This window comes from Scatophagus argus, chromosome 17 (assembly GCF_020382885.2).
Source record: "Scatophagus argus isolate fScaArg1 chromosome 17, fScaArg1.pri, whole genome shotgun sequence".
Lineage (NCBI taxonomy): Eukaryota > Metazoa > Chordata > Actinopteri > Scatophagidae > Scatophagus > Scatophagus argus.
In genome coordinates, this window is record NC_058509.1 from 3,436,257 (window position 1) to 3,462,113 (window position 25,857).

The 25,857-nt window shown below is 45.6% G+C and overlaps 1 protein-coding gene across 3 annotated transcripts in view; it reads left to right on the forward strand.

Moving 5' to 3' along the window:
• Positions 1-25,857, forward strand: part of cica (capicua transcriptional repressor a) — a 37,500-nt gene that overhangs the window by 7,913 nt on the left and 3,730 nt on the right. For 2 of the 3 annotated variants that reach the window (XM_046418472.1, XM_046418471.1), the window contains 20 exons: positions 1,618-5,341; positions 6,091-6,367; positions 11,442-11,573; positions 12,654-12,807; positions 15,517-15,616; positions 15,711-15,893; positions 16,134-16,260; positions 16,569-16,741; positions 17,509-17,617; positions 17,991-18,073; positions 18,603-19,512; positions 20,001-20,143; positions 20,784-20,944; positions 21,562-21,805; positions 22,202-22,505; positions 22,739-22,878; positions 23,584-23,726; positions 24,541-24,704; positions 25,110-25,244; positions 25,327-25,452. In XM_046418472.1, coding sequence (XP_046274428.1) covers positions 1,826-5,341; positions 6,091-6,367; positions 11,442-11,573; positions 12,654-12,807; positions 15,517-15,616; positions 15,711-15,893; positions 16,134-16,260; positions 16,569-16,741; positions 17,509-17,617; positions 17,991-18,073; positions 18,603-19,512; positions 20,001-20,143; positions 20,784-20,944; positions 21,562-21,805; positions 22,202-22,505; positions 22,739-22,878; positions 23,584-23,726; positions 24,541-24,704; positions 25,110-25,244; positions 25,327-25,452 — 7,324 coding nt within the window. In that variant the 5' untranslated portion in view covers positions 1,618-1,825. The remainder of the gene's footprint in view (positions 1-1,617; positions 5,342-6,090; positions 6,368-11,441; positions 11,574-12,653; positions 12,808-15,516; positions 15,617-15,710; positions 15,894-16,133; positions 16,261-16,568; positions 16,742-17,508; positions 17,618-17,990; positions 18,074-18,602; positions 19,513-20,000; positions 20,144-20,783; positions 20,945-21,561; positions 21,806-22,201; positions 22,506-22,738; positions 22,879-23,583; positions 23,727-24,540; positions 24,705-25,109; positions 25,245-25,326; positions 25,453-25,857) is intronic. The other variant, XM_046418473.1, reaches the window with a different exon arrangement.

Consider the following 25,857-nt stretch of genomic DNA (forward strand, 5'->3'; position numbering starts at 1 on the left):
GCACTCATCTCTGAAAATGGATTTCTCTCTAGCCGATATGATGTGGCAGATATTAAAAGGACCTGAATGAATGCGGGCCTTCACAGACAAACAGGAGGGCAGCTAAAGGGAAAAGAGACAGGCAGACAGAGAGAAAGAGACTGGTGGGAGGATAGATGTAGAAACAGGGACAGACAGGCAGACATGTAAGTTAACAGACAGTCAAACAGCCACTGACAAGTAGACATGCCTAGTTGTGGATGACAGACATCAGTCCAGAACATTTTGACAGTGAATATCACAGTGAGAGTGAGAAATTTCAAAGAAGATGATGGAGCATATAGGGGGTGTTTTGATTCTCCCTCTTATACACTTGTTGTTAACGTCTCTCTGGCACTTCTAGCTGTGTGAAGACTCTTGTATTGGAAGAAATGAGGCAGAGCACACAGCAGCTAAAACATGAAGCAAGTCCCGTGTGTATCGGCCACACAGCAAACAAACCAGTGAAGTGGCAACAGTCCCTTCCTTCAACAAGTCAGCAAAATCAGCCTGTTTTACTTTCAAAACGAAACAGAGGCACAACTGTGAATGAGTCCGGTGTGGAATAGGAGATATTCTGAATGACTCTGGCCTGGCTGGGAGAGCGCTGCTGAATGACTCTGGCGTGGAATAACAATTATTAGGAACAACTCTGCTTTTCTGGACGACTGCAGCACAAAATGAGGATTGAGACTTAAGTGGACGGAAAGGAAAGAAAAAGAGATGAGCGGTAGAAATCAATATTAAAGAGAGAGAGAGAGGGCAGAGGATACAGGCAGGGGATAAGAATGAAAGTGTAATAGTAGCAGGGAGAGAGAGCGAGAGAGAGAGGAATAAAGTGACGGGAAGTTAGGTAATGGTCTTCCACAGGAAATGGAGTTTGTAGGGGCGGGTTGTCTCTGCTTTGAAATACATAGATAAAGGTCGCCACAGAGAGAGAGAGGGAGCGAGAGAGAGAGAAAGGGAGGGTTTCAGTATGCGAGCGAACAAGGAATTCCCCCGCCTCTACTGCCCCGGCCAAGAAGTAGTGTGTGTGTGTGTGTGTGTGTGTGTGTGTGTGAGAGAGAGAGAGAGAGAGAGAGAGAGGGGAGTGCATGCAGAAAGGCTTGTCTGGGCAAATTGCAAAGTGCTTCTCATGATTTCCATACTGTGTTGTAAGTCGAAGTTGTGTTTACCCTACAACATGTCCTCCTGTTTCAAATATGTACCAGGTATGGAATCAGGCTTTGTGTAATGTGAGTAAAACCTGTTACGTAATGAATTAATGTGTAATGAATTTGTGGATGAGTCATATTCATTACTACTCTCGTACGATGGTGCATCAATTATCATGGAATACATTTCTTCATATTAATGTTTAACTATTTATCACTCGTGTTTTTTATGATGCCATTGATCCTGCCTCAACTCTCACTGTGCTGTGCTTTTATTTGGCAATTCTTTGATGTCACCTCAGTGTTTTTATAGATGTTTGATTTTGATTCACTTTTCCTTCCGAAGCTGAGCTGGTAGTAGCTATCTCACATTGTGGATGCTTTGTGCATGTCTGAATGTGTTAGCCACATGAGTAACCCACACTCCCTGTTCCCTTTCTTTCAGAAACTCTGGAATAAGGTGGGCAAGTGCTGAAGTCGCTCGACAAAGACAAGACAGGATGACTGAGAGAGGCCCTGGCAGAGGAAGAAAATAGAGCGATAGAAAGGAGGGGGAAGAAGAAAAACAAGCCAGAGAAAGAGAGGGAACGCCAAAGAAAATCTTTGGGATAAATAAATAAAAAGATTTGTTTAGAAGAAAGCTAGATGAAACGATGAAGCCGATAAAAAAGCAGGGCCGGCGCTCTCCTCCTTCCACTCGGGCCAAAGGGGGGAAGCGCCGTGGAGCGGGGGATGCCCCAGAAGGAGGGGAGAAGAGAGACTCAGACGAGAACAGAGACCGAAGCAGATCGCCGCAGAACCGAACACCCTCCTCTTCGTTTTCTACTAATTCACACTTAGAGTCCTCTCAGGCGGACCCAATCAGAGCGCGGGACCCTTCAGAGGGGGAGGGCCTTCACAGGGAAGGGCTGTCAGAGACGACAGCATCGCTTGTGATGGATTCTGGGAAACTGTTGACATCCTCCGATGATAGATCAGGGAGGTCGGCTGTGAGTGGCAGCAGCAACAGTGACAGTGGTGGTAGCAGTTGTAGTAACAGTAGTACGCCAAGCGCCAACAACAGCCCAAACCCCGCTTCCAGCCGAAAAACGGCCACCTTCAAGGCCCGCGTTCCCAAGAAGAAGTACACCTCTGAACACTGCTCGTCCACTACTGGTAACCATAGCAACCCTTCCTCCAGCACGCCCCCACCTCTTCCTCTTAGTGGTGGGGTCATCAACCACGGGACAACAAGCTCAGGAAGTGACATCTGTGTCTCGCACCCTGATGGCAGTCAGAGTAGGCGGCTGATGGACGACTTCCACAGCAGGACCACTGGCAGGGAGGGACCTCAGGATGACTCCCCAGGACCCCCTACCCTGTCACTGGGAGGGGATAGGGAAAGGCCCGGAAGAGTTGAAGGGGCGAGAGATGCAGAGCGAGTGTCGCCTAGCCCCCTGCCCCGCTGCTCCTCGACAGACACCGCCAGCGAGCATTCGGCTGACCTGGAGGTAGTCAGCGACACGCACACCCTCACACGGATGTCTACACATGCACCACCCAGTCTCCCTGATGCACTGTCTGATGCCTTGGCTAAAGGGCTGAAGAATCAGCGTGTTCTTGCCCGACAGCTCCGGAGACGAAGTGATGAGGATGGAGGAGGCGAACGGAGGGATGAAGGAGAGAGTTCGGACTTGGTGTTCCGGGCTGGGGTGGTACGTAAGGTCAGTGGGGAATTTGGAAGCCTGGAGGTGCAACTGAATGGGGAGAAGACGTTGTGGCGTTATCCGTATCGACATGACAGCCCCCCAGGGGTGGTGGACATTATCTTAGATGCCCCGCCACCTGGTGTCCATCCAATACCTATTGGCACCCGTGTATGTGTACCATTTGGCAATGAGGAGGGCAGCGAGGGCCAGTGGCAGTGGTACAGAGAAGGTGTCGTGACCCAGGTGGACACACACCCTGCAGTGGCCAATCGCTACCGTGTCCTGCTGTCTGATGAAAAATCTCACTCTGTGGATGAGGAAGAGGATGGCAGAGGGGCAACTGGTGCTACCCAGGCAGTGTGGGTCTCCCGACAAACACTCCGGCTTCTGGTGCCACCCTGGGACCTGGACCTGCCATCTGGAGGAGGTCGAGATGGAGAAGAAGGGCTCAGAGACAAGGAAAGGGAGCGGGAGGACAGGGAGGAGATGGATGTGGAGCAGGAGGTTTGTCGTTTGAGCCGAGGGATGGCACCTGGTATGGGGTCAGTGCTGGGGAGAGGCATGCCCTACCCAGGTATAGTTCCTGTTTCCTCCACATCAGGCCACAACATGTCCTCACCAGTAACTCCTGCGTCAGTCCTCAGCCTTGCTCCTGGCAGAGAGTGGGAAATTGAGAAGGACTTAGAGAGGGAGAGGGACCTCCAGAGAAAACAGGATAGAGAGAGGGAAAGAGAGCGAGAAAGGGAGAACAGTGCAAAGCAGCAGCAGCATCAGCAGCAGCAACACCACCCATACATGCCACTCACCCCCGAAGAAGACATGGAGGTGTCCCACTTCAACATGGTCCCAATGGGGGCAATCATACCTGGGGCCAAACCAATGGCAGTTCCCCAACACCGCCACATTGTCTCTAAGCCCCCACCTGGCTACCTCAATCCCCACCTGTCTGTGGTGCGGGGCATCGGGATCCCCCCCGCACACCTGGCCTTGAACCCTCACCCCCCTCCTTCACCTGTCCTGTTAGGCCTTGACCCAGCAACCGCAGCGGCCGCAGCAGCTGGTGCTGTCATTACTGCCCCGCAGCTCCCTCCACTCCCTCCCATCTCCTCTTCCACTGCCTCCTCCTCCAGAGTAGAAAAGGTCTCAGGAGGAGGTTCTTCCAGTGGAGGAGCAGGTGGCGGTGGTGGATCCGGATCAGGTTCGACATCCTCCTCATCTTCACGTTCCCGCACCCCACTGACAGCTGCCCAGCAAAAGTACAAAAAGGGAGATGTGGTGTGCACGCCAACAGGCATCCGTAAGAAGTTTAATGGGAAGCAGTGGAGGAGGCTGTGCTCCCGAGAGGGCTGCTCTAAGGAATCCCAGCGCCGAGGATACTGCTCCAGACACCTCTCAATGAGGACCAAGGAGATGGAGGCCAGCGGAGGAAGTCGGGAACGGGGTGGAGCTAGCAGCACAGGGACCCTGACGCCGTCTGACCTCCGACTGAGTGGTGGGAGAGCCAGCTCAGACTTTGACTGGGATGAGACATCACGGGAAAGCAGCGAGGCTAGCAGCCGTGGAGGAGACTCCCGCCCCCGCTTGGTCCTTCCCTCTCTGCTGCCCCAGGACCTCTCTCGTTTTGACTTTGATGAGTGTGAGGCAGCGACCATGCTGGTCTCCCTGGGCGGCTCCCGTTCAGGCACACCCTCATTCTCCCCTATCTCCAACCAGTCGCCCTTCTCCCCCACTCCGTCTCCTTCACCCTCTCCCCTCTTTGGCTTTCGTCCTGCCAATTTTAGCCCTATTACCGCTCCTGCCTCACTTACTCCACGCCGCCATCGGCAACTTAGTGGCACTAAGATGAGTACGCCAGGAGCTGAGCGAGAGCGTCACCTGTCTGGGATTGTGCCCACCTTTCAGACCAACCTCACTTTTACAGTACCCATGAGCCCCAGCAAGAGGAAGCTTGACACCCACCCACCTCCTCCACTGCCTTCAGTCCAGGATGGCCAGACCAAACCTGAGCAACATCAGCTGGTGGGCATGGGGGGAGTGGTGGGAGACCCAATCCTGGCTCACAGTCCAGCTGCCTTTAGAGTCCTCTCCCCTCAGAGTCAGCCTACAACCCCCTCTTCACTTTCTTTCCCCCGTCCCCGTAGCGCCACCAGCAGGCCACCATCCTCTGCAGCCTCCACCCCTCCACCCATGCTGGTCTCTCCTACTCCTCCCTCCCCGCTGCCCCAGGAACCCTCTCCACGTCGCATTGTGCCCCTCCGCGATTCCCCAGTCATTGTCCGTAACCCAGATGTCCCTCTGGCAAAGTTCTCTGATGGCCCATTAGGAAGGAGAGAAAGAAACAGATCCAGAGAGCACAGCCAGCCCCAGCACTCAGCTCCCCCAGGTCTGCAGGCACCTGTCCCCATCAATGGGGCCACCACCAACGGTGCTGTTCTCCTGCGCAACCCCACATCCACACTTGTCCTGGTCACTTCCAGCTCGGTAAGAATTTGTTGACTGTGCACTGCATGATTGCATACCGTATAAGGATGGGCCATGTGGTTAAAACAGTACAGCAATGGTGCAGCAAAATAGTATCTTCATTAGCTCATGGTATAAAATGTCATATCACTTAACCCTGGTTCAGTATGTATTAAATTGGTGACATTTCAACATGTCCATTAAATCCATTAAATAGTATTGCATGTATTTGGTGACAAAAATATTTGTTAAAATTCCTAAAATGCTGTAGGCTTTAGGTTGATCTTGCAGAAGTGTCCCATCTACACTGATTTGGAATGGACAGTGTTTAAGCTCTGGGTTTTTGTCAGTAATTGAGAAACTCCCCCTTGAAAGTAAATTAAAAAATACTCAAATGAAAATCTGTAGTTTTAGTATCTAACTGAAACAGACCTCAAAACTTTGTAGCTTGGTCCAAGTCAGCTTGAATTTAAAGCAGCTGTAAGTCCACTGGAGGCTCAGAGTCATTGCAGAAAATGCCTCTGAAACCACTCTGGCACTTTAGGTAATAGCGGGATGTCATTAGTTCTGTCATAAAGAGGACTGTGTGGAACTTACAAAGCAAATGGATCAGCATTTCTGAAATGTGTTATGCGGCAGGTATAGCTTAAGTATCTTCTATCTTTTAAGTAGCTGCTGAAAAGAAAAGATGAACATGTACTGTACTTTCTTGTTACTATGAGTCAGTTCACTGCAAATACTAAAAGTACCTTTTTGATCTGTCCCTCCAGTCCCTAACTCCAGCCACAGTGGGCCACACTGCCCTTTCCAGTTCCTCAACCCCCGGGTCGATGTCCACTTCATCGGGCTCGGTCCTGTCGTCTTCTGGTTCTGGAGGCAGGGAGAGGGAGAGGAAACCGGAGGGACACCAGGATGCTTCTATAGGGGCGCTACCACAGCCGGTAGCCTGTCACCCAACGCCAACTGCCCTGCTGCCGCTTATACTGCCAGCCGAGTCGCCTCACCCGGCTCCACGCAAGCAAATCATCATGGGACGTCCCGGGACTGGTAAGGAAGGATGGGGCAGAGGGAATGAGAGATCATCATGGTGCTGTGGTTTTGTCAGATATAAAATCTCCTGAGCCACATTGCCAGACTGTAAAGTAAGAAGAGACGTCCGGGCAGACGCTCATATACTCTGTGCTCATATACGCTAATACGTCTTGCTTTCATTATCTCTGTAAGGTTACAGGAGTGTCATCGGAGTGTGATGACTATGACTCATGTACTCTTTATTATTGTTTGCTTGCGGTATAAGAAAGTAGATATTCAGATCTTTTTTGCCCCTTAATTTGCCTTTTTAGGGCATTTTGATCTTTTCTAGGAGCGTCTTTGTTGAGTTTGTAATGTTCAGTAGGCGGATGTGGTCTCTCCTCCTCCTTTATGTTATTTGCAGTCATGATATGCCATGATAGTGAGTAAGAACTTGAGAAAGGCAGGCTTCTGTTGCTCTGCTGTTGTCTCAGAAATGCTCTTTTTGCCAGCACACAGTGAACAATTTTTTATCAGTGGACACTGAGGGAAGGTAACTGTATTCATGCTTATTGCGCTAACAAAAACATTAAAACCGCAGGTAAACAGATTGTAGAGAAAGTTGATGACATTTTAGAACATTAATTTTTGGCCAAAGCTTCAGTCCACTTCAGGTCCTGTGTTTCAATGATACATACAGTGTGTTTATTTTCCATACTTGTACCGTCTTGTACCGCTTGTATCTGAATATATTACCGTAGTCGTACCATCAGCTAACTGTCTAAAATAGAAGATGTCGTGTGATGTCAGAAGGAGCACAGTGTTGTCTGAGGGAGAATGAAAGCAGGTGGTGTTACCCTTATCAGCCCCCTCTTTCCCTCTTTCTTGCATCCTCTTTCGAAGTAAGCATTTGAGCATCTGTTGTGAAAATACAGTATTTTGTCAGCTTTGTGTGCACACTCTTAGATGTAAAAAAAAAAAAAAACACTGGCCACTGAGAAATCGAGGTGTTTGGGTTAATCATATACTGTGTGCTTGTTTCCATGCCAACCTTGCGATATTACAGCCAAAACTGAGAAATGTTACTTTGAATATATGAATAAGGCCGATGGTTTTCATTTGATCATGCTGATCAAAATGATTTCTCATTTTGTTTCATTTTAACTCAACACTGTCTAAATCTGAAAGTGTAATAAATGCACGGGAATGCGGTGCAGAGAGATATTGGCAATTTTTAGCTTGTTCATTCTCAGAGTTCATACTGACAAAAGTAATAGATTTAAGTCATACACTCCAGCTTGATTATTTTTATATATTTATGTAATGTTTTTCCTGATAAAATTCTAATTTCTTGGCTTGGTTCAAGTGGTAAAGATGACTCAAGAATGAAACTTTTTTTTCTGAGGCGTGAAGATCAGGAAAGATTTGATCTATCAGTCGCTCAGGCAGATCCGCTGCCCTTTCTGTGTAAATTTGCGACTGAGTGTGTGTAGCGTCAGACTTAGTGACTGTGTTTGTGTGTGAGTGTGCAGGGGGCGTCGCCTGTTTCGTATTTACAAATGTGCGTGTGTGTGTGAAAGAGAGATAAGGGGGTGTTTCACAGAAACTTTAAAAGGATATTGACATGTCTAGACATGCAAGACTCAGAGTCCTGAGTGCAGAGAGCAACAAGGACATTCATACCTCCTCTCCCCCTACACACACTCATCTCTGTGTTCCAGACAACCAACAACCTCAGACAGGGCATCAAGGGCAGGTCCAGCGTGATGTGAATGTGTTTCATCACTCTTCAGCAGAAGAAGGAGTAATTGTATTGCTGGCGTGTTGTCATGGCTACACTGTTTCCACTGGTAGAATTAGCGCAGCAAAGCGTTGAGGCCTGAGCTGATTACCGGAGCGCGCTTTTATTTCCCTCTCCCTCTCACATCCCTCGCACGGCTGCTAACAGCCACCTGCCTCTGTAGCGTAACGTTTCCTCTGCCATACATTTTTAAAAACACCTAGAGCCACAGTGGGCCCAGAAACAAACACAGGCAGAAGGCAGTGGAGGCCCCACGGCTGAGATCTCTCCTAAATATAGCACGACTCGAGTGCAGCTGCATTAGCATCACAAGTTTCATTACTGTTCTGTTTGAGTACATCTGCAGACTTTGAGAAGAAAAAGAAGAAGAGATTAGAGCTCAGATGTCGCTGAGGTCCCATCTTGTTACCCAAACTCAGGAACTGTATTATTGCTTTTGAATCTACTGTGGTTATAATGCGTAGTTCTAGTACAGGAGGACATCTACAGTTCAGTAGCCTAATTTTCCCACCTTACAGCCGTTGTAAGCCGAAGACAGCTGTTAGCCTCGTCAGATGTATTTCTTTATCACTGCTGCCTCTCGCTAGTCGTCACTGTCAGCACTCCAAGTAAACCAGCAGAGACCGATGGATATCTGAGCAGCGTTCTGATATTTTTCACACTCACCACCGTCAGTGCTTCCTTGAGATATTCGTGCCTCGCGACTCCAGGGTGTCAGCAGCTCCATTAAAAGTTTGAAAAATCTCAAGTCAAGATTAATTTAGAACCTCAAAGATGAGACTGGCATTATTTTGTATTTTTGTTACCGTAAACAGCTGTCCAGAACGAGCAACGTGGTAGCCCGTCTCTCTGGTTAGTGATTATCTAAAACAGCCTGGCACTCCAACAAGATTAAATTATTTTCAGTATCCGGTGTGCCCAGTCGAACAGTGTGGCTTCCTGATGTTTCTGTTTTTCTGGTCTTTGCATGAGTCTTGTTGACAGCAAGAAAGATAAAGCATAATGCCAGCTTTATTGTTTTAAAAGGTGCTGGAATGCCATCTACTGTTTTTAGTTTTAATTTTGGTAGTTACACAGTGATATTCGGTTGAGGCGCAGTTGGAAAGTAAGGCAGACCAAACAGCTGTGGGTGGAAGCGGTGACAGATGTTGATTTTGCTTCTTCCACTGGGTGACATTCTGACTCTGTTCACAGTAATATGCAACAGGCGTAATACAGTATCGACCCTGGTAACATTTCCTGTTGCACCTCTCATTCAAAGTAGTCCCAATACTGTCATAAGTGTGCAGTTGGAAACTCTTTCAGCCAGCATAGTTTCTTTATTTCCGTTGTTAATTTGACCTTACGTCCAATTCAAGACAGCATTGAAATGTCTGCAGAAGTATTAAATTTGCCTCCTAATAACCTGCTATTGATGACTGACTGGTCTCACAGAATATTCAAAACTTTTAAATGAGTTTCTGTTCCTAGTAGTCTGTCATACCCTCCTGATAGCATTTAGGTTTAATGAGAATGAAGACAATCCTTTAAACAAAGCACCTGGGTCCAGTGCCTGAGGCCGGCTGGTATCCACACTGCTGATTAGAGCTAAACTAATAAATCATCTAGTATTAACATTTTGTGTGTGTGTGTGTGTGTGTGTGTGTGTGTGAGTGTTTGTAAAAAAGTGAATTTTTAAACAGACATTTAGATCATATGTATGTTTTTACACTAAAATATGTCATTAGTATTATTTGTTTTCTTGCAATTTCTGAAAAAAGCCTCACTTCCTCAGTTCTTCATACAAACAGAAGTATAAACTGCCAATAAGCAGTCAGGAGTGCAGAGGTCAGGGTGCAGTGCTAGTAATCATGTGACACCAGAATCAGTTTTTCAAAAGGGAACTGCTTGAGCCAACAGCACGGTTCATCCCTGATCCATTTACACTTTCTTCGTCAACTGGCTCAACAGTATCTGGATCTCCATTTCTGGATGAGCCAGGCCAGGGAATGCTTAGCTATAAATAGACCATTTTAATACTTTATTATAAAATTATAATCGGAAACTGGACATCGGCAGTGCTGCAGTAGAGTTCAGCGCCAGTTTATTTCCACCAGGCTCAGACCTGTATGTGGAATACTGCAGTCAGGGGAGGAGTGGAGGGTGAAACTGTTTCAGCCTCAGTCTGTTGAGGCAGGAATCTTTTTTATATTAAATGTACAGACACTTAGAACAAACAGCTGCTGATAAAACCTCGAACTTTTCTGATTGCATAGAAATATATAAAAACACAGTAGTGATGGTATTTGTCGTAACAGTTGTTGTAGCACTTGTGGTGTTTATTGAAGTTGTCGTAGCTGTAGTGTTGGTAACGGTTGTGGTATTACTATTAGCAGCAGTAGCAATCTTAGTAATACAGTAATACTGGTGGTTGTATAAGCTGCTGAAGAGCCTGTGATGGTATGAACATGTATTGTTATCTGCTACTCAAATTAATGGGGAAGTGCTGGAAATAGTAATTACAAATTGACCAAATTAGTTAGTGAAAGTTTTGTTTTACACATCGTAGCTGTCCTGTGAAAACTGCTTACATCCAAAATGTTAAAAAATAAACGTTTTCTGCTTTGTGACTTCAGTGTGAGTTGACAGGTTCTGTCAAGACGCCTGCCTTCTCTTGAATATGATCTCTTGAATAAAATGACAGATTTCACTTGGTTTGAACGTTGTTGGAAACATTTGGGATAATGTAAGCACACGACTCAAAAGATAAAACAAAAGTCTAGTCTGTATATCATGTGGAACTGTTACATGTTAGAATATTAGATGTTTAACAGTAGTAAAAGTGCTGCGTCCAAGTTAAACTGGCGCTCCATAGTCTTTCTTGGCTTGAAATGGCTCTCGCTGCACAGCCAGTGGAGTTCAGAGTCTGGAGCTCGGCAGCACTGTGGCAGCAGTCTAGACAGAGTAGTCTGGAGTCTGGAATCTCTGTGGATAAAATAACAGGTTCCCTCATCACATCACACACCACATGACCCCTCAACTCTCATTATCCTGAGGGTTGCTGTGTGTGTGTGTGTGTGTGTGTGTGTGTGTGTGTGTGGGCGGGTGGTGGGTGGGGGGGGCAGAGTAGGTGACTGAATACACAACTCCATTCATCTGGCAGTTTCTGTCAAAGTGTAGTTTTTAGTAGCGCTTTAGCTCATTGCTCACACAGGATTTCACATGCTGCCAGAGGGCAGAGCGCTACCTTCTGTCTCCGCTCCATCATACTGAGATGGACAAACTTGATGACATTTCACTTTCTCTCTCTCTCCCTTCACGTTCCCACAGTTTGGACCAATGTGGAGCCTCGGTCGGTGCCAGTGTTCCCTTGGCATTCACTCGTCCCTTTCCTGGAGCCCAGCCAATCAGGAGCGGCTGCCCAGCCTGCTGATGGCCAACAGCTTGTCAATCAAAGCAAAGGTGGCAAATGTTCCTCTCCTGGCATCCTGACACTTTACAGTCTAATTTCACTGCTTGTACCCAAATATATATTTTACATATATGTATTAGAAGCAAGAATTGCCCAAAAGTATAATACTCATAACAGGAGATACTGTGTAGGGCTGTGTTTCTCATATACATGCTGCCAAAACGCTCCAGTCCACAGCCAGTACAAATGTTGGTTGAGCCTACCAGCAGCCAAGTCAGTATTTCCCAAAACAGTTGCGACTGAATTGCAAATCAGCACAGTTGGTGTTCACACCAATATAGTTCCAGTAACATTGTTGATAACACTATTTATTGACTGGAGAGCTAAAATTTATTCAGAGACTAATTTTGACTGGTGGGGATGGACAGGCAATTCCAAACGTGTTTCCTTTTCTACAGAGCCTCATGACGCTTTGTCTTAAGTTGTCTTTTCTCTCTGTGTTAAAGCTACAGCTTACCATAGATCAAACGTGTAGTGTGTTAAATGTCAGCAAATGGTGGATAACTTTCTCAGAGACCAAGGTATATGACAAAGAACAGCAGCAAACTCTCACATCTCAGAGACCGGAACCAGTGACCGTTTTGCCAAATTAACTGAAAGGATTAACTGATTTTTAAAAATATTTACCAGTTAATTTTCTGTCAGTTGAGTAATAGATTAACTGACTAATCTTTTCAGCTGTACACTTAAATATAAAATAGACAGTTTGCTATTTAAGAATGAATGAGCATAAAAGAAGAAACAAACTTCATTTTGGAGGAGTTTGATCGCCAAAGCATTTTTCAGTTAAAAGCACCCTGTACAGATGTGATCACTAAACCCCTGAGTGAACGTTTCCCTAATACGTGAACTGTACTCAGCTCTATATGAAATGTTCTTCTTACTACCGCAACAGATGATAACATGAATGTAGTCTGAGCTTCTCACACCTCCCACAGTCATTTGGCCAGAACAGAGCCGATCCATCAGCAGGCTGCATGCAGGGCAGCCCTGCGTTTACACGTATGGCGCCAATACTTACTTTCATAAAGCTTTTATCTAACTGCTTATAAATGACTTTCATTCTTCAGAGCCTCGTTGCGCTGTGGCCCTGGTGAGCGACGGGCGAGCTGGCCCTCCAGACCTGGAACGGGGCTCGCCGTCATGCCCTCCCCCGACCAATGACAATCCTCCTACAGACAGGGGCGGGGCTGACAGCGAAACAGAGAGCGATACAGATGACCCGTAAGTACAGAGTCTGTTTGTTTATTTTTATTTTCATCCTCACTGGTGTTATGAAGACCAGAGAGCTAATCGCGGTGCATAATCTGTCAAACTGTGAGGTGATTTTTGTGGATTTCATTACAAAATAAATTTACAGATTTTGGTCAACATGGTGTTGGTTGTCAAAAGCTGCGGATGGCAAATGAAATCAAGAGAGGACAAGCAAGAATCTCAAGAAACAAAAGATTTGATTTGAAGTCAGGTGTAGAGAAGTGCTGTGATGCATTGACCACATTGTGAGGTGAGGCCAACTCACCTGAAGACATCCAGACAACCTGGAAATTCAGTCATTTATGTTTGTCGATTAGTCACACGAAAACACTCCAGCTAAGACTTATTTCACTTGGATGTCACTCAGTCAGTTTATTAGAATAGCTACTGCTTTATCAACACAATATCAAGTATTTGTTGTTATGTAAATGTAATTAGCAAGCAATATATTCCTGCTTTGATCTCTGATTTAACTATTAAGATAAAATTCTTTTTTGAACAAAAAAAATAGCCTGTAGCTATGGTTCATTATTCCATATACTGTAAATATGGAAGAAGAAAAACTACAACAACAGTACTGTTGTCAACAAAGTTCTTAAGCTAATCTTCTGTTCTGTAAAAAGTATCCCAACTTGTTTTAGTGCTACATTTAAATGGTGTAAGCTCATTTTAAGCAAACACGGCGTGTTTGTTTCCTCTCTGCAAGTCTGGGTATGACTCAGGAGAAAGCACATAGTAACTGTAGATTATATTAGATGCAGATCGTTGATGTAGATTCAATCACAAGCTTTAAAAATCTCAAGGACTCTACGCTCAGAACAGGTGCACTGAAATCCACCTCTGACAGCAAGACAACTTCTCGACCACCACTCTGTACGCGCCTGGCAAGTGTTGTACAGCGCGTGCTTGCTCATTGCACTCAGTCTCTGGCTGCATCTCTGCGTCTGGCTGAGTTATTGCACTTTCAGAGTGACTCAGACGGGCTGCATGTCTGTCTGGCTGGTGGTGCGGTTTTGAATGTTTCAGGGTCACCGTGCTCACAGTGATGGCGGCTCCAAGCTGAGCCACCATCACTGTGAGCACGAAAAGACATGTTGCACCGGTTACACCTGTTAACTGGCTACATCTCAGTGGGAAGACTAGTGACACTAATGAAAACAAAGTCAACAAGATTTGCACTCCATTTATTAGCTGTTCTACTCTGCTTGTACAAATACACCCCCGCTGTATACACTTACGTACAAATACAAAAGATGTACTGCACACTGATACAAGTGTATGACATCATCTAGTGGAAATATGTTGTGTCCAGCAGTAGTTTTTCTGAAGATTAGCCTCCCGCCGCCATAATATGCCTCACATGATGGCTGCTGATGTTTCACACTACAAAGAAAGCTTTCCGCCACCTCCCACACACACATTAACACCTATAAAGACGCACAGTTGCACACAAAGAGCACATCTGACTCGACTCTAACCAAACTCTCCCACATAACCTCCTTGACACCTTATGATTGTGATAATGTATTTTTTTTTTTTTTGTTTCTCATGTTTTAATTTCTGCCTTCATGGACGCACTGTGTTACTCTTTTGCCACTTCTGTTGTTTATGTAATCTTTGCTGTATTATGTGTTTTCTGTATAATAAAATATGGCTTCAGTAGACAAGAAGGCGTATTCATGTAGCTTGACACCGAGTTCACTCTCAAACAGAGCGTCAGACGTTCTGTCTGCTGGCTCACTGTTTCAAAAGGCTTTTCTTCTGGCCTTAACTGCTATGCTCAGGTTTTTGAAAGGTTTCATTTTTCTTGTGCAGAAGAAAACATAATTCCAGGTTTATTCACCAGTGATTAATTAGTCTACATCGCTAATAGCCAAAGTCAAGGTCTGGCAAAACATTGCACAAAAATAACCAGGATTTGTAACTACCAATTGGCTGATCGTTTTTGTCTGACTTTGTTGACTCTTCCTGTCTGTGTCTGTCTTGAAATGTGTTGCATTATTCACGTTCTCTTTTTAGCTCTCTGAAAATGTCATCTCTAAACTATATTGTTACTGAAATAACAGTAATAGTACTAAGAAGAAGAATATTTATACAAAATAATGTTTGTTTTAGTGTATTGTTTCTGCAGCAGCTGTAACACAATAGTAATCCTAACCTAGCTGGCATTTCTGTTTGCTTGTGTTATTTACTCTGCGTCTGGTTTCTTTTTCCTGGAAACGTGGCTTGCGAAAAGAGTGCAATGGCAGAAACAGCAATTTCTGTTGAACAAATCCTAAATACTTCAAGGGCCACAGTTGAACCAGTGAAGACGAGTGCATTGTTTGCATGCAGGAAAAGAAATCTGTGTTCTGATCGGCTGGCCTGTGATATCTGTGTGTTACAGAATTAACAGATGCCTGCAGGTAACCACTATGACCAAAAGGCACATTGTTGTGGTTCATACAGCATAATATGACGTACTTGTTAGTGGATTTTTGTCGCCAAAACATAAAGGGGTGAAATAAACACAATAGTATGTTAACCGTAAATGAGGACTCAAATGAATTCCTCCCCAAATCCTTCAGCACCGCTTAGTCTCATTTGCTTTCCTGAAAGTCCCTCACCGGAATCTCCCCTGATTTCTTGATTTGTAGACTCACAGTTTCGCTTCTACTTCTTCTCTTTGTGTGAGTGCAGGTTCTCCCCAGGTATGGCCAACGATCCAGCACCCTCCAGTGGTCCCCTGAAGAGGCGCACACAGTCCCTCAGCGCCCTGCCCAAGGACGGAGACAGGAAGGTCAGGAGAAAGGGCAAAAAGATACAGAGAGATGTCACCCTTACAGCTTACTTTAAATGCCTAAACTTTCTGTCCTCCTCCAAACCCCAACCAGAGGGAGAAGGACCACATCCGCCGTCCCATGAATGCATTCATGATCTTCAGTAAACGCCACCGTGCCCTGGTGCACCAGCGACACCCGAACCAGGACAACCGGACAGTCAGCAAGATCCTGGGGGAGTGGTGGTACGCTCTGGGGCCCAATGAGAAGCAGCAGTACCACGATCTGGCCTTCCAGGTAGAGATACACTCATAAAAGCTACAGTTAATGTTCCTGTAGTGGAATGTTTTCAGTTAAATATCTTTACATGTGCAGTTCACTACTACTGACCATCACACTGTAATGACTCTTTAGGGGAAATGTGGTGCTGTAAACACCCAGCAATAGCCGCTTATCCAGAATCAGGCGATGAAACACGACACTCAAACTGCATCAGCAGAAAAAATTAAAGAGCCTCTCCTCCTTGTCCTCCTCCAGGTGAAAGAGGCCCACTTCAGAGCACATCCAGACTGGAAGTGGTGCAACAAGGACCGCAGGAAGTCGCTGTCGGAGGGCCGTGGGATGCCAAAAGAGCAGCGGGAGAGGAGCATGTCAGAGAGCACAGGTGTGTGTGTGTTATTTAGCACTGATTAGCAGCTCCAAGTCAATGTACAAAATGGATTTTACAAGCAAAACTCGTTAGATCAGTGAATTATGCTCAATGAACTGCATTTAGTAGGATTTTTTTGTTGCTTTAGACAGAATAAAGTAATGGGAAAACATAATTGTTGTACTAAATTTCATGGTATATAGCAGGCATTTTTCTTATCCTCTTAGAGGTTTGGGGTGGATTTAATGGAAGTTTTATTGGTTCTAAGATGATACACTGTGATACTTTATCTTCATTCAAAGTCTTTCCCCTCTCTGTTCCAGATCCCCATCCGGAGTCCCAGGTGCTCGAGGTGAAGGGAGGAGGCCCAGGCTGGCCAGGGGGATCGGAGCGTAGAGGGGGGTTGTTTGTGGGGCAGCTCCCCCGTCCCAGAGCCTTTTCCCAGAGTGCCGTGCACACCCTGGAGCAGAGGGAAAGAGAGAGAGACCTGGAGAAGGTAGGAGGTTGTTAATCTGTAGCTCAAAGGCAGCAAACAGACTCTGGAGATTTAAGAACGTGAAGCATGCTGTTCCCCGTCTCCAGTACTGGGCTCCTGAGATCTCCGGACTGAGTTTCATTTTAAAGGCAGAGAGAGAGAGGGCTGAAATCATGTGCTTTCAGTCCAAGCACTTTTAATACATTTGTTGCATGTAAGAGGACAAAGAAAATACAAACAACAAACTGAAGTAATTCTTAGGGGAAAAAACATGGCCAATGTAATGTGCCTGCCTACTTGCCAGCGTGTGTGTGTATGTGTGCGTATTCAGAGAATTTTGGTTGAATTCTACAACTGAAAGTACGCCGCTCAGAAACAGTTCAAATGGACTCTCTTTGTTCTTTGTGTGAGGGCTCGAGTTGTCGGTGCAGAAAACCTGCTGAATGCTCTGGGGGAGCTCAGCCTCCAACTTCAAAGGTTTAACTTTATACTTTTTAGTGCCTTTGAAGGTATGAGACTGTGGTTTGCTGCTTCTCTCCTAATCACAGGGGGGAAGGCCTGCATGTTAGCTCTTTTGTTTTGAAGGCGTTTATTTAATGCTGGTAGCAAAGCCAAAGATGTATGCATACTTTGATAACAGCAATATTACTTCTGTCTGAAATGTTGTTGTTGAGTACTTAAAGTTCTTAAAGATTTTATAAAAATAGTGCCTGTAACAACAACCCACAGATTTACTTAAATCTTTTTTCAAAATGTTTAACTTCTGCCCCTCTTCATTTTGTCTGGAGGATGGGGCGAACGTGTTTCACCAGCGGCCCCTGCCTGCCAGCGAGGACGTGACCAGTGACGAAGAGCGCATGGTCATCTGCGAGGAAGAGGGGGACGATGATGTCATGGGTGGGTGTGATGATCAGCAGAGTGGTTTAGCTGTTGTGTAACCTTGAAGCTATAGTTTCAGTTCCCATAGTGAGCAGTGTGTATTTTTAAAAAAGGCAATCAGAATGACAGTGTCAGCAAAACAGCCAAAAGCTTAAAAAAGTTGCTGAGTCATCTGGCCCCGCCCCCAGACTGCTAATTCCTTGTGTAAAATACAGCAGTAGCAATAGCTCATAATTGGTTATTTGATGGTAATATTGGTATTACTGGTGCTGTTTCACTTCCTCAACACTAACTGCAAATGAAATCATTTGAGAGAACAGTTGAAAATGTGCTGATATGTTCAGTGCCCTTTGCTGAAATTAGACATCTGAAATCCTTGTGTCACCCTCAGAGGATTCCTGTCCTGAAGGCTCCATCGACCTCAAGTGCAAAGAGAGAGTGACGGACAGCGATGAGGACGAACCAGACGGACAGGTACCTGCAGTGATCAACAAATAACTACTGCTACTGTTATTTCTAACCACAGCTGACTTCACTTTTTGTAGTGGATACAAACATTATAAAGGAATTGTTGAGAGTGATTTATTTATTTTTTATTCAGTACTTGTTTCTGATTTGTATGTGGTCTCTGGGTCAAAGCATCTTGTATAAAGTTGTTAGAAAAAGCTGCACTGCAAACATAAATTCTGCTAACTAAAACCTGAATCTGGCTCTTCGGCAGCTGTACGAGTTGGTACTGATGTGGCTCCATTTGCAGTTGCATTCTTATATCAGCAGTCTGATTCTGCACTTGAATCATCATACCTTTGGAGGTTTAAATTAAGCTTTTCAGATTCTGAAGTCCTTTATTCCCATCAAGCAACTGAAAAGACCCCACATACTTTTCAAGGTTACTGTAGGTTGAGAAAGTTGTGTGATCATGAAGAAGAAAAGAACTTTCTGTCGTAACTTTCCTGGCTTTGATCTCTCCCTGTCTCCTTCTCTCCTTCTCTCTTCCCTCCAGCATGGCTTCCAGCCAGTGACTCGCTCCTCTCTCCCCTCTTCCTCTCCCTCCATCCCTCAGTCTGACGCCACCTCAGCTAAAGGAAATGGAGGAGGGGGAGGGGGAGGTGGTGGTGGTGGTGTTGAAGAGGGCTCTGAGAGGAAGAGAAAGAGAGTTACAGATGGAGGAGAGGACGGTAGCGAGGGTGGATCCAATGGAGAAGAAACAACAGCAGGTGGAGGAGAAGGAGGTGGAGGAGTTGGACAGGATGTCTCCTCTCTATCCATCACAGGCTCGACATGCAGCACCCGGGCTCCCCTCGCTTCAGCCCAGCAGGGTTTGACCCAGGTCCTCGACGCGGTCCGCGTTGCTCCCACTGTGGTCACCAGTGTGGTACAACCCATTACAAGCACGCCCATCCCCATCGCCAGCAAGCCCATGGAGGGAGCTGTCACCCTTAGTTCCCTGCCCCAGGACAAGAAAGCCACTCTCCTGATTGGAGGAGGCGGACCTCAGCAGCTGCCAATCACTGCAGGGGGTGGGTACCTGTTCTCATCCTCCTCTCCTGGTCCAGTCAGTGTAACTCCTCTGGGGGGCAGCAGCCTGGTCACTAACCTGGTTCTGGGAGGGTCCTTCACTGCTGCCCAACCCGTGCAGCTCCTCACCCCGCAGCCCCCACAGCCCCCGCAGTCACACTCACAAACCCCCCTACCTGTCCTCCAGCCCCAGCTCCACCCCACTGCCGCCACCTCCTCTCTCACACCACCCGCCGGCCCCAAGCCGCTAGCTCAGGTCCAGTACATCCTGCCTACCGACAACCCCTCCTCCCCTCAACTCACCCACCAGCAAACTCTCTCCCTGCCCACCAATGCCGCCCTGGCCAATGGCGTGCACTCGGGGGCGGCGGTCAGAGTCAGCCCCGGGACCAGAGGTGAGACAGAGAGCAACGATTGGCTGTCAAAAACAAGTTAGTTAGTGTTTTCACTGGTCCGCTGAAAACTGAAAAAAGTCTTTCTTTCACTTCTGTTTCTGCTGTAGTTCCCCTCCCCTTAATTCTTATTAATCATCTCCACAGGAAGCACTGAAAATAGATTTGATTGGGTTACATAAACAGGAGAGAAGTGATTGACAGGAGGAACACTGTTGACATGAGTATGAGCGCCTGCCGCCCACCCATGCCTTAATCACTCTCTATTCATAAGAGTCAGAAGCAACAGAACATTGTTCCATTTCGTTATCAGCAAGGAATTTTACTATTATCAGTCACTGCAATGTCCTCTCTGTCTCAGTGTGTCTCCACCCACCCATCGCTCCTGTTCTGTCTTCACCTCCCCTCTTTTGGCTGGATCCATCTGTTTCTCATGCTGGGTGTTTTAATTCTCTCTCTCTCTCTCTCTCTCTCTCTCTCTCTCTCATTAGTTCAAACCCAGTCGCCTGTGTTGCAGAGCAAGATGTTGGTTCCCATGGCAACAGTGAGAACAGGGTCTACTCCTCCTCATCCTTCCATTTCCCTGGTCGCTCCGCCTCTTCCTGTGCAGAACGGCCCCGCGACTGCAAACAAGGTAAGAATGTTAACACTGTAAATAACACAAGTGTCGATGGTGATAAAGATAAACAGACTCTGCCCTGTTTGCTGACAGGTGACAAGGTAGTTAAAGGTAGTTAAATCCACAGCAGCAGCATTAACACCAGACAGAGATCACCACCTGTTCCTGACAGGAGAAAACTAAAGGACCTTGTTATGCTAATGTGTTACTGCTCATCTTAGTCCATTTTTGATTGGCCTGATTTCAACCAAAACTTTTCTTTTTTTTTTTTTTTTTTAAATTTATTCAGAAAAGTACCTTCACACGCTCACTTAATTTGTTATCCAATGGACAGAACATTTACTGATAATCCAGTGATTATTTGAATCATTTGTTAAGGAAAATAGAAAATGTTTTCTCAGATCTGATGATTTGCTGTCTCTCTCTCTTATTTATGGGTTCGTGATAAGACAGAACAAGTAGTTTTAAGAAGAGATGCTACACTAATGCTGTGCTGCAGTTTATTCAGAGGACACCAGTTGCTTTAACAAAGTGGTAGAATTGCTCACAAAGCCTTAAAACCACATTTGATAGTCATAATTTATGGATCTATTTTTAGGTTGTTGGTGAGGAAATACTTTTGTTTATGTGTTTTCTTGTCCCACTCCCCCCACAGATCATCCAGCTCGCTCCGATGCCTGTGGTCCAGACCACCATTCACCCTGGCGGCACAGCAGCAGTGCATCCTGGGAGCCCCTTTCCTGTTTCCATGGCAACAGTGATGGCTCCCGGCGCCGCGCCCCCACAGACCGTTCTTCTGACCTCGCCACCCACCAGGTCACTAACACAGGCCTAACACCTGAAAGACAGCAACAAATACACACTTTTATTTTCCTCAGTTATTGCTTCAGCTGGTCAGAGATCGTTGTGAGATAAAAATACGCTGCCGGATTTCGATTTTAGCCAGGTCATAATGTTAATTGTACGTGATGTGCAGTAAATGAAGAGAAAGAAAGTCAACACGTGTTGACTCTTCGTCAACACTTGCAGCGATGTGACCTGTGATGCTGCTTGTTTAAAATCTTTAAAAGGTCTTCTCTCAACTTTTCCAAGTTCAGACAAGGAAATAAGCATAATTCCCTTTAGCCACACTGTCGAAAATCGGGTCATTTTCTTTAGTCAATACTCAATTATTGACAAAATCAATTATTATGTTATTATATTTGAAGCCCACTTTTTTAGATCAAACAATTTATTGATTAATCACAGATGTGATTGGCAACATAGTGAGTGAAAAAAAATAATCAGTTAACTGCTGTAATTATGATTTGTCTTTCTTTAAATATTATTATTTCTTTATTTGTATTTGTGCTGCTCCTTAATGAGCCAGGGTGTTAATAAGCTGCTCAGGTGATCTGTTCACCTTTGACACTCATGACTCTTCTTCCCTGTAGGATCACATATGTCCAGTCTGGCCCGGGAGTCGCCACAGCAACACCCCAACAAGCCACACCCGCTCCAGGCCCGGCCTATCTCCCATCGTCGCTGGCCACCCTGGGCTTCACTGCCATCGCCCCAGCCGGGCAAACCTTGGTTCAGCCGATTGTTGGTCAGCCGCCACTGCTGGCTCCAGCTCCGCCACTGAGCTGTCAGTCACAGACCCCCCCGGGTCAGGCCTCAGCAACCGCTGGCCGCCAGGTAAAGGGGAGGGCAGCAGAGAACTGTACAGTGTTGTAGGTGTGCTGGGTGTGATGAAAATTAGAAAACTAAAAAGTCAAGAAGTTAATAGTGTTTAAGGAGTGAAGTAGTCTACCTTTTTATCAGTTTTTGTTTCCCCGGTTAGCTTCAAATGATCATTTGAAGAAATGTGAAGGTCAGTCAGTGCTGAGTGTTAGCACTGACTGAGTCTTTTTTGAGGTTTACTTCTCTGTTTTAATAGAGTTTTTCTTTTCAAATCAAAACCTGTGGAGAGTGATATAAACTGAGGCACTGATTCAGAATGCCTGATCATTTAATGCACGACAGGAATGGCTGTAACCAAAATAAAACACAAAACCTGTTGTTTACTGATACGCTTTCTGTTTTCTTCGTCAGGTACTAACTGCCATCTATCCTGCACCGACTGTTGCACTTTCTACCGGCGTGGTCCCTGTCACGACTGTGCCGCCTGCAGTGGCTACACCAGCCCAGGATGTAATAAACCCTTCCTCTCCATTGGCAACGGGGGTCCCAGGTTCAGTGGTGACAACCCCTCAGCCTAATGTGGTAGCGGAGGTGGAGCCAAAGGTGGAGGTGAAGATGGAGGGCCAGCTGGACGGTCAGGCTGAGGATGGAGGATACGGGTTGTCGAGCAGTGCCAGCTCCTCATTGGCCACCTGTACGGTTAATGCCACAGCAGGTAATCTTCCACTGGGTTTGTCTAGTTTGGTTTTAAATGTCAATGTTGGTTGCTTGCTGTGAGCCCAGTGTGGAGAATTTCATCCGTACATCTGAGTGGATGAACCTGGCACTTTCTAAGCTGTCGTTGATGTTTACTTAAAGCCTGGTGCTGTATGACTGGTGGAAAGTTGCAGCGTTCACCTCAGATAGTTACAGTACGTTAATATCAAAGCTTTTAATGATCTGTTCCAGTAAAAAAAGAGGAGGATGTCGGTCTGCACGTCAAAGAAGAAAATCTGAGAGATGGACACAGCAGGGAGACACGAGGCGAGATGGACAGAGAGCGAGAGACAGACAGAGAGGACCACGGCATGGGCAACAGCAGCAAAGAGGTGAGAAAAGCCGGATATCTGCTCCACACATTTCCCGAAGCTTTGGTTAAGGATCTTTAGAGATCCATTCAAACAGTTTTGGGTCACTTTTTTCTTCTTCTTCTTCTTTAAGAACTTCTCTTAGGAAGTCAGGGAATATCTGTGGTTTTACACATCCACAGGAATACATCATAACGCATTTTTCTTCCTGCTTCAAATTTGTATTTCTTACATCAGATGTTTTCAACAATTTTCCCTCATATTAAACCAAACTGTTCAATCCTTTAGAACTCTGCTGAGCTGGGAGCAGTTTTTGTAACAAACTGTTACAAAGAAATATATATCTTGCGGTTAAAGGGTTTTTGCAGGTCTTTAAAAAGACTAAAATCCAATAATCTCAATTTCAAGACTTAAAATGTATTTAACACACTTTTAATAGGTCTTTAGAATTGATTATGAATGGATTATGAAGTTAACCTTTATGAAGTTGCATGGGCTAATGTGGTGCAACAGAAAATAACGGCTACATCTAGAAGTTTTGTAAAACAATAAAACTACTGTTAAGGACAGAAAACTGGAGCTAAAGTAGAGGAATAACTAGGACGACAAAGCCTCGTTTCTCTCCGTTTTAACAGAGGTCACATTATAGACTTTGACTATAGAAAGTCACGGGAACTTCAGGGCTGCAGTTGGACTTCACCAGCCATTCTGTCACTGTGTTCCCAGGCTGGACCTCGTTCCTCTCCTCCACCGCCCTCAAGTTTGGACCCCCCTCCCCCTCCCCCTGCAGAAAGAGACCCACCCACTTCCTCAAAGAAGACCAAGTTTCGGCCACCACCGCTCAAAAAGACACCTGACTCTCTTGACAAGTATGTGGGACAAAGCTGGCACTAGAAGGGCACGAATCATTAGCCGAAGGAACTTCACTTTAGTTTTTACATTTTTATAAACTTAATTAAGCAAAACCAAGTGGGTTTGGCGTCTAAAGGAACCTCAGAGTTTCAGAGTTTGCTAAATGACATGAAATGGGTAAGAACCTATAAAATAGGAATTTAAATAGAATGCAGGAAGTGAGTCTTTAGTTAAAATTTAAGCTGATACTCATCTTTTACTGCAAGACTGCAAGTTTTTATTAAAGTCCACAAGCATTTCTCTGGGATCAGACTTTAGTTGTGGCTCTAGTGGAATCAGTGCCAAAACAAAATAAAACAAGTCTGCCTGGTCCGTCTGGCTTTGTAGTTGTTGAAAGACAATGTTCTCTCTATTTTAACAGTTTACATTTTCTCAAGCTGAGAGACCTCATAAAACAGTAGCTGATCTTCTGTGATTATGGCATGAAGCAGCTTGAAGATGAGCTACAGCACCCTGGAGGGAACTCCATTTGTTGACTTTATTTAGCACTTATTTTTACACATGGTGGCATCTAACTCCATTTTTAGTTTATGACCAGTCCTGAAAATTCGTAAAATTATGGCATAAGCTCTTTGTTTACCGACTGTGAGGGGGTGGAGTGCTCACCCTTTCTATTCTTTATTCCGACAGTAGGAGAGTGGTGGTGAAGCCACAGAGAAGAGAAAGCCCGGGCAGATCTCAGCCTGGAGGCATGAGGGATATGCATACATTCAGAGGCCATCCTTTGATATTTTAATCGCCGTATTACACCGTTGTGTTCTTCCTGTGCAGGAAACACGGTGGCGTCAGTACGGAGATGTACTTTGAGGAGCGTTTTGCTGAGCTTCCAGAGTTTAACCCTGAGGAGGTCCTGCCTTCGCCCACTCTGCAGAGTCTGGCCACCTCACCAAGAGCCATCCTGGGAAGCTACCGCAGGAAGAGACGCAACTCCACCGGTGAGATGCAGACAGAGGCAGAAATGTGACCTTAACTTTGATCGGAAGAAATACCTAACATGATATAAAACAAATACAGTAAATGATAAATCAAAATAAAAAATAAGCGACATGTTCAGCAACCTTGTCTCATTTCTGTGTCTTTTGCCTGGTTTGTACCTACATTTCTCTCATTCTACATTGTTTTATTACCCTGCACTGTTCTGATTCCTCCTTCTGCTGCTGTGGTCTTTCTCCTCGATCTTAATAACCTCAATGTCCTCTTTGAATTACCATTACTTTTCATCTCTCTCTACCCTTCTACCTTGTCCCCTTTTCATACATGTCCCTTTTTCTCTTTATACTCTGATATCTGCCTTTTCCTCCATATAATCTTTCTTCATCCACGACATGTCATGTGTTCAGAGCTGGAGCTGACAGCAGAAGACCCCAGCTCTCCGAGGAGGAAGACTCGTCGTCTCTCCAGCTGCAGCTCGGAGCCCAACACACCCAAGAGCGCCGCCAAGTGTGATGGAGACATCTTCACCTTCGACAGAACAGGTAAGACAGGTAACATCAGCAGCTGCAGAACTGCTCCAAAATGTGTATTGAAAGTGATTTGATGTACTGCTTGCTCATCCAGGTGCAGAAGGAGAGGATCTTCTAGGAGATTTAGACCGAGTCCCCTGCTCGTCGCTGCGTAGAACTCTGGATCAGCGCCGGGCCCTGGTCATGCAGCTGTTTCAGGAACATGGCTTTTTTCCCTCAGGTAAAGCAGAGAGTTTTTATTAAATTGTCCAGGCAAACCTTCCTTCAGTTAAAAGTAATACTCACATATTGGTCTCAACCATTTAACCCTCTGAAGTCATGTATAATTGTCAGTTGCTGACTATTTTTGATTCTAATTTTATATTTCAACTTAGAATTTTTTTTATCTTGCCATTTTTGAATCATTTTTGATCAGCACAACCTCACAAGTGTGATTTACTGTTGTTTTTTTCATTTTGACATACTGTATTGACACACTGGACCTAAAATCACACAAAACTCTAAAATCCGACTGGGGAAAATGCGCTGAAATGCGCTGAATGAAGTGCGCTCAATGCGCTGGTGTTTACTGCGTCTTCTTGAATAAAATGCGCGCCCCAAACGCGCACCAAACGTGATGGCAATG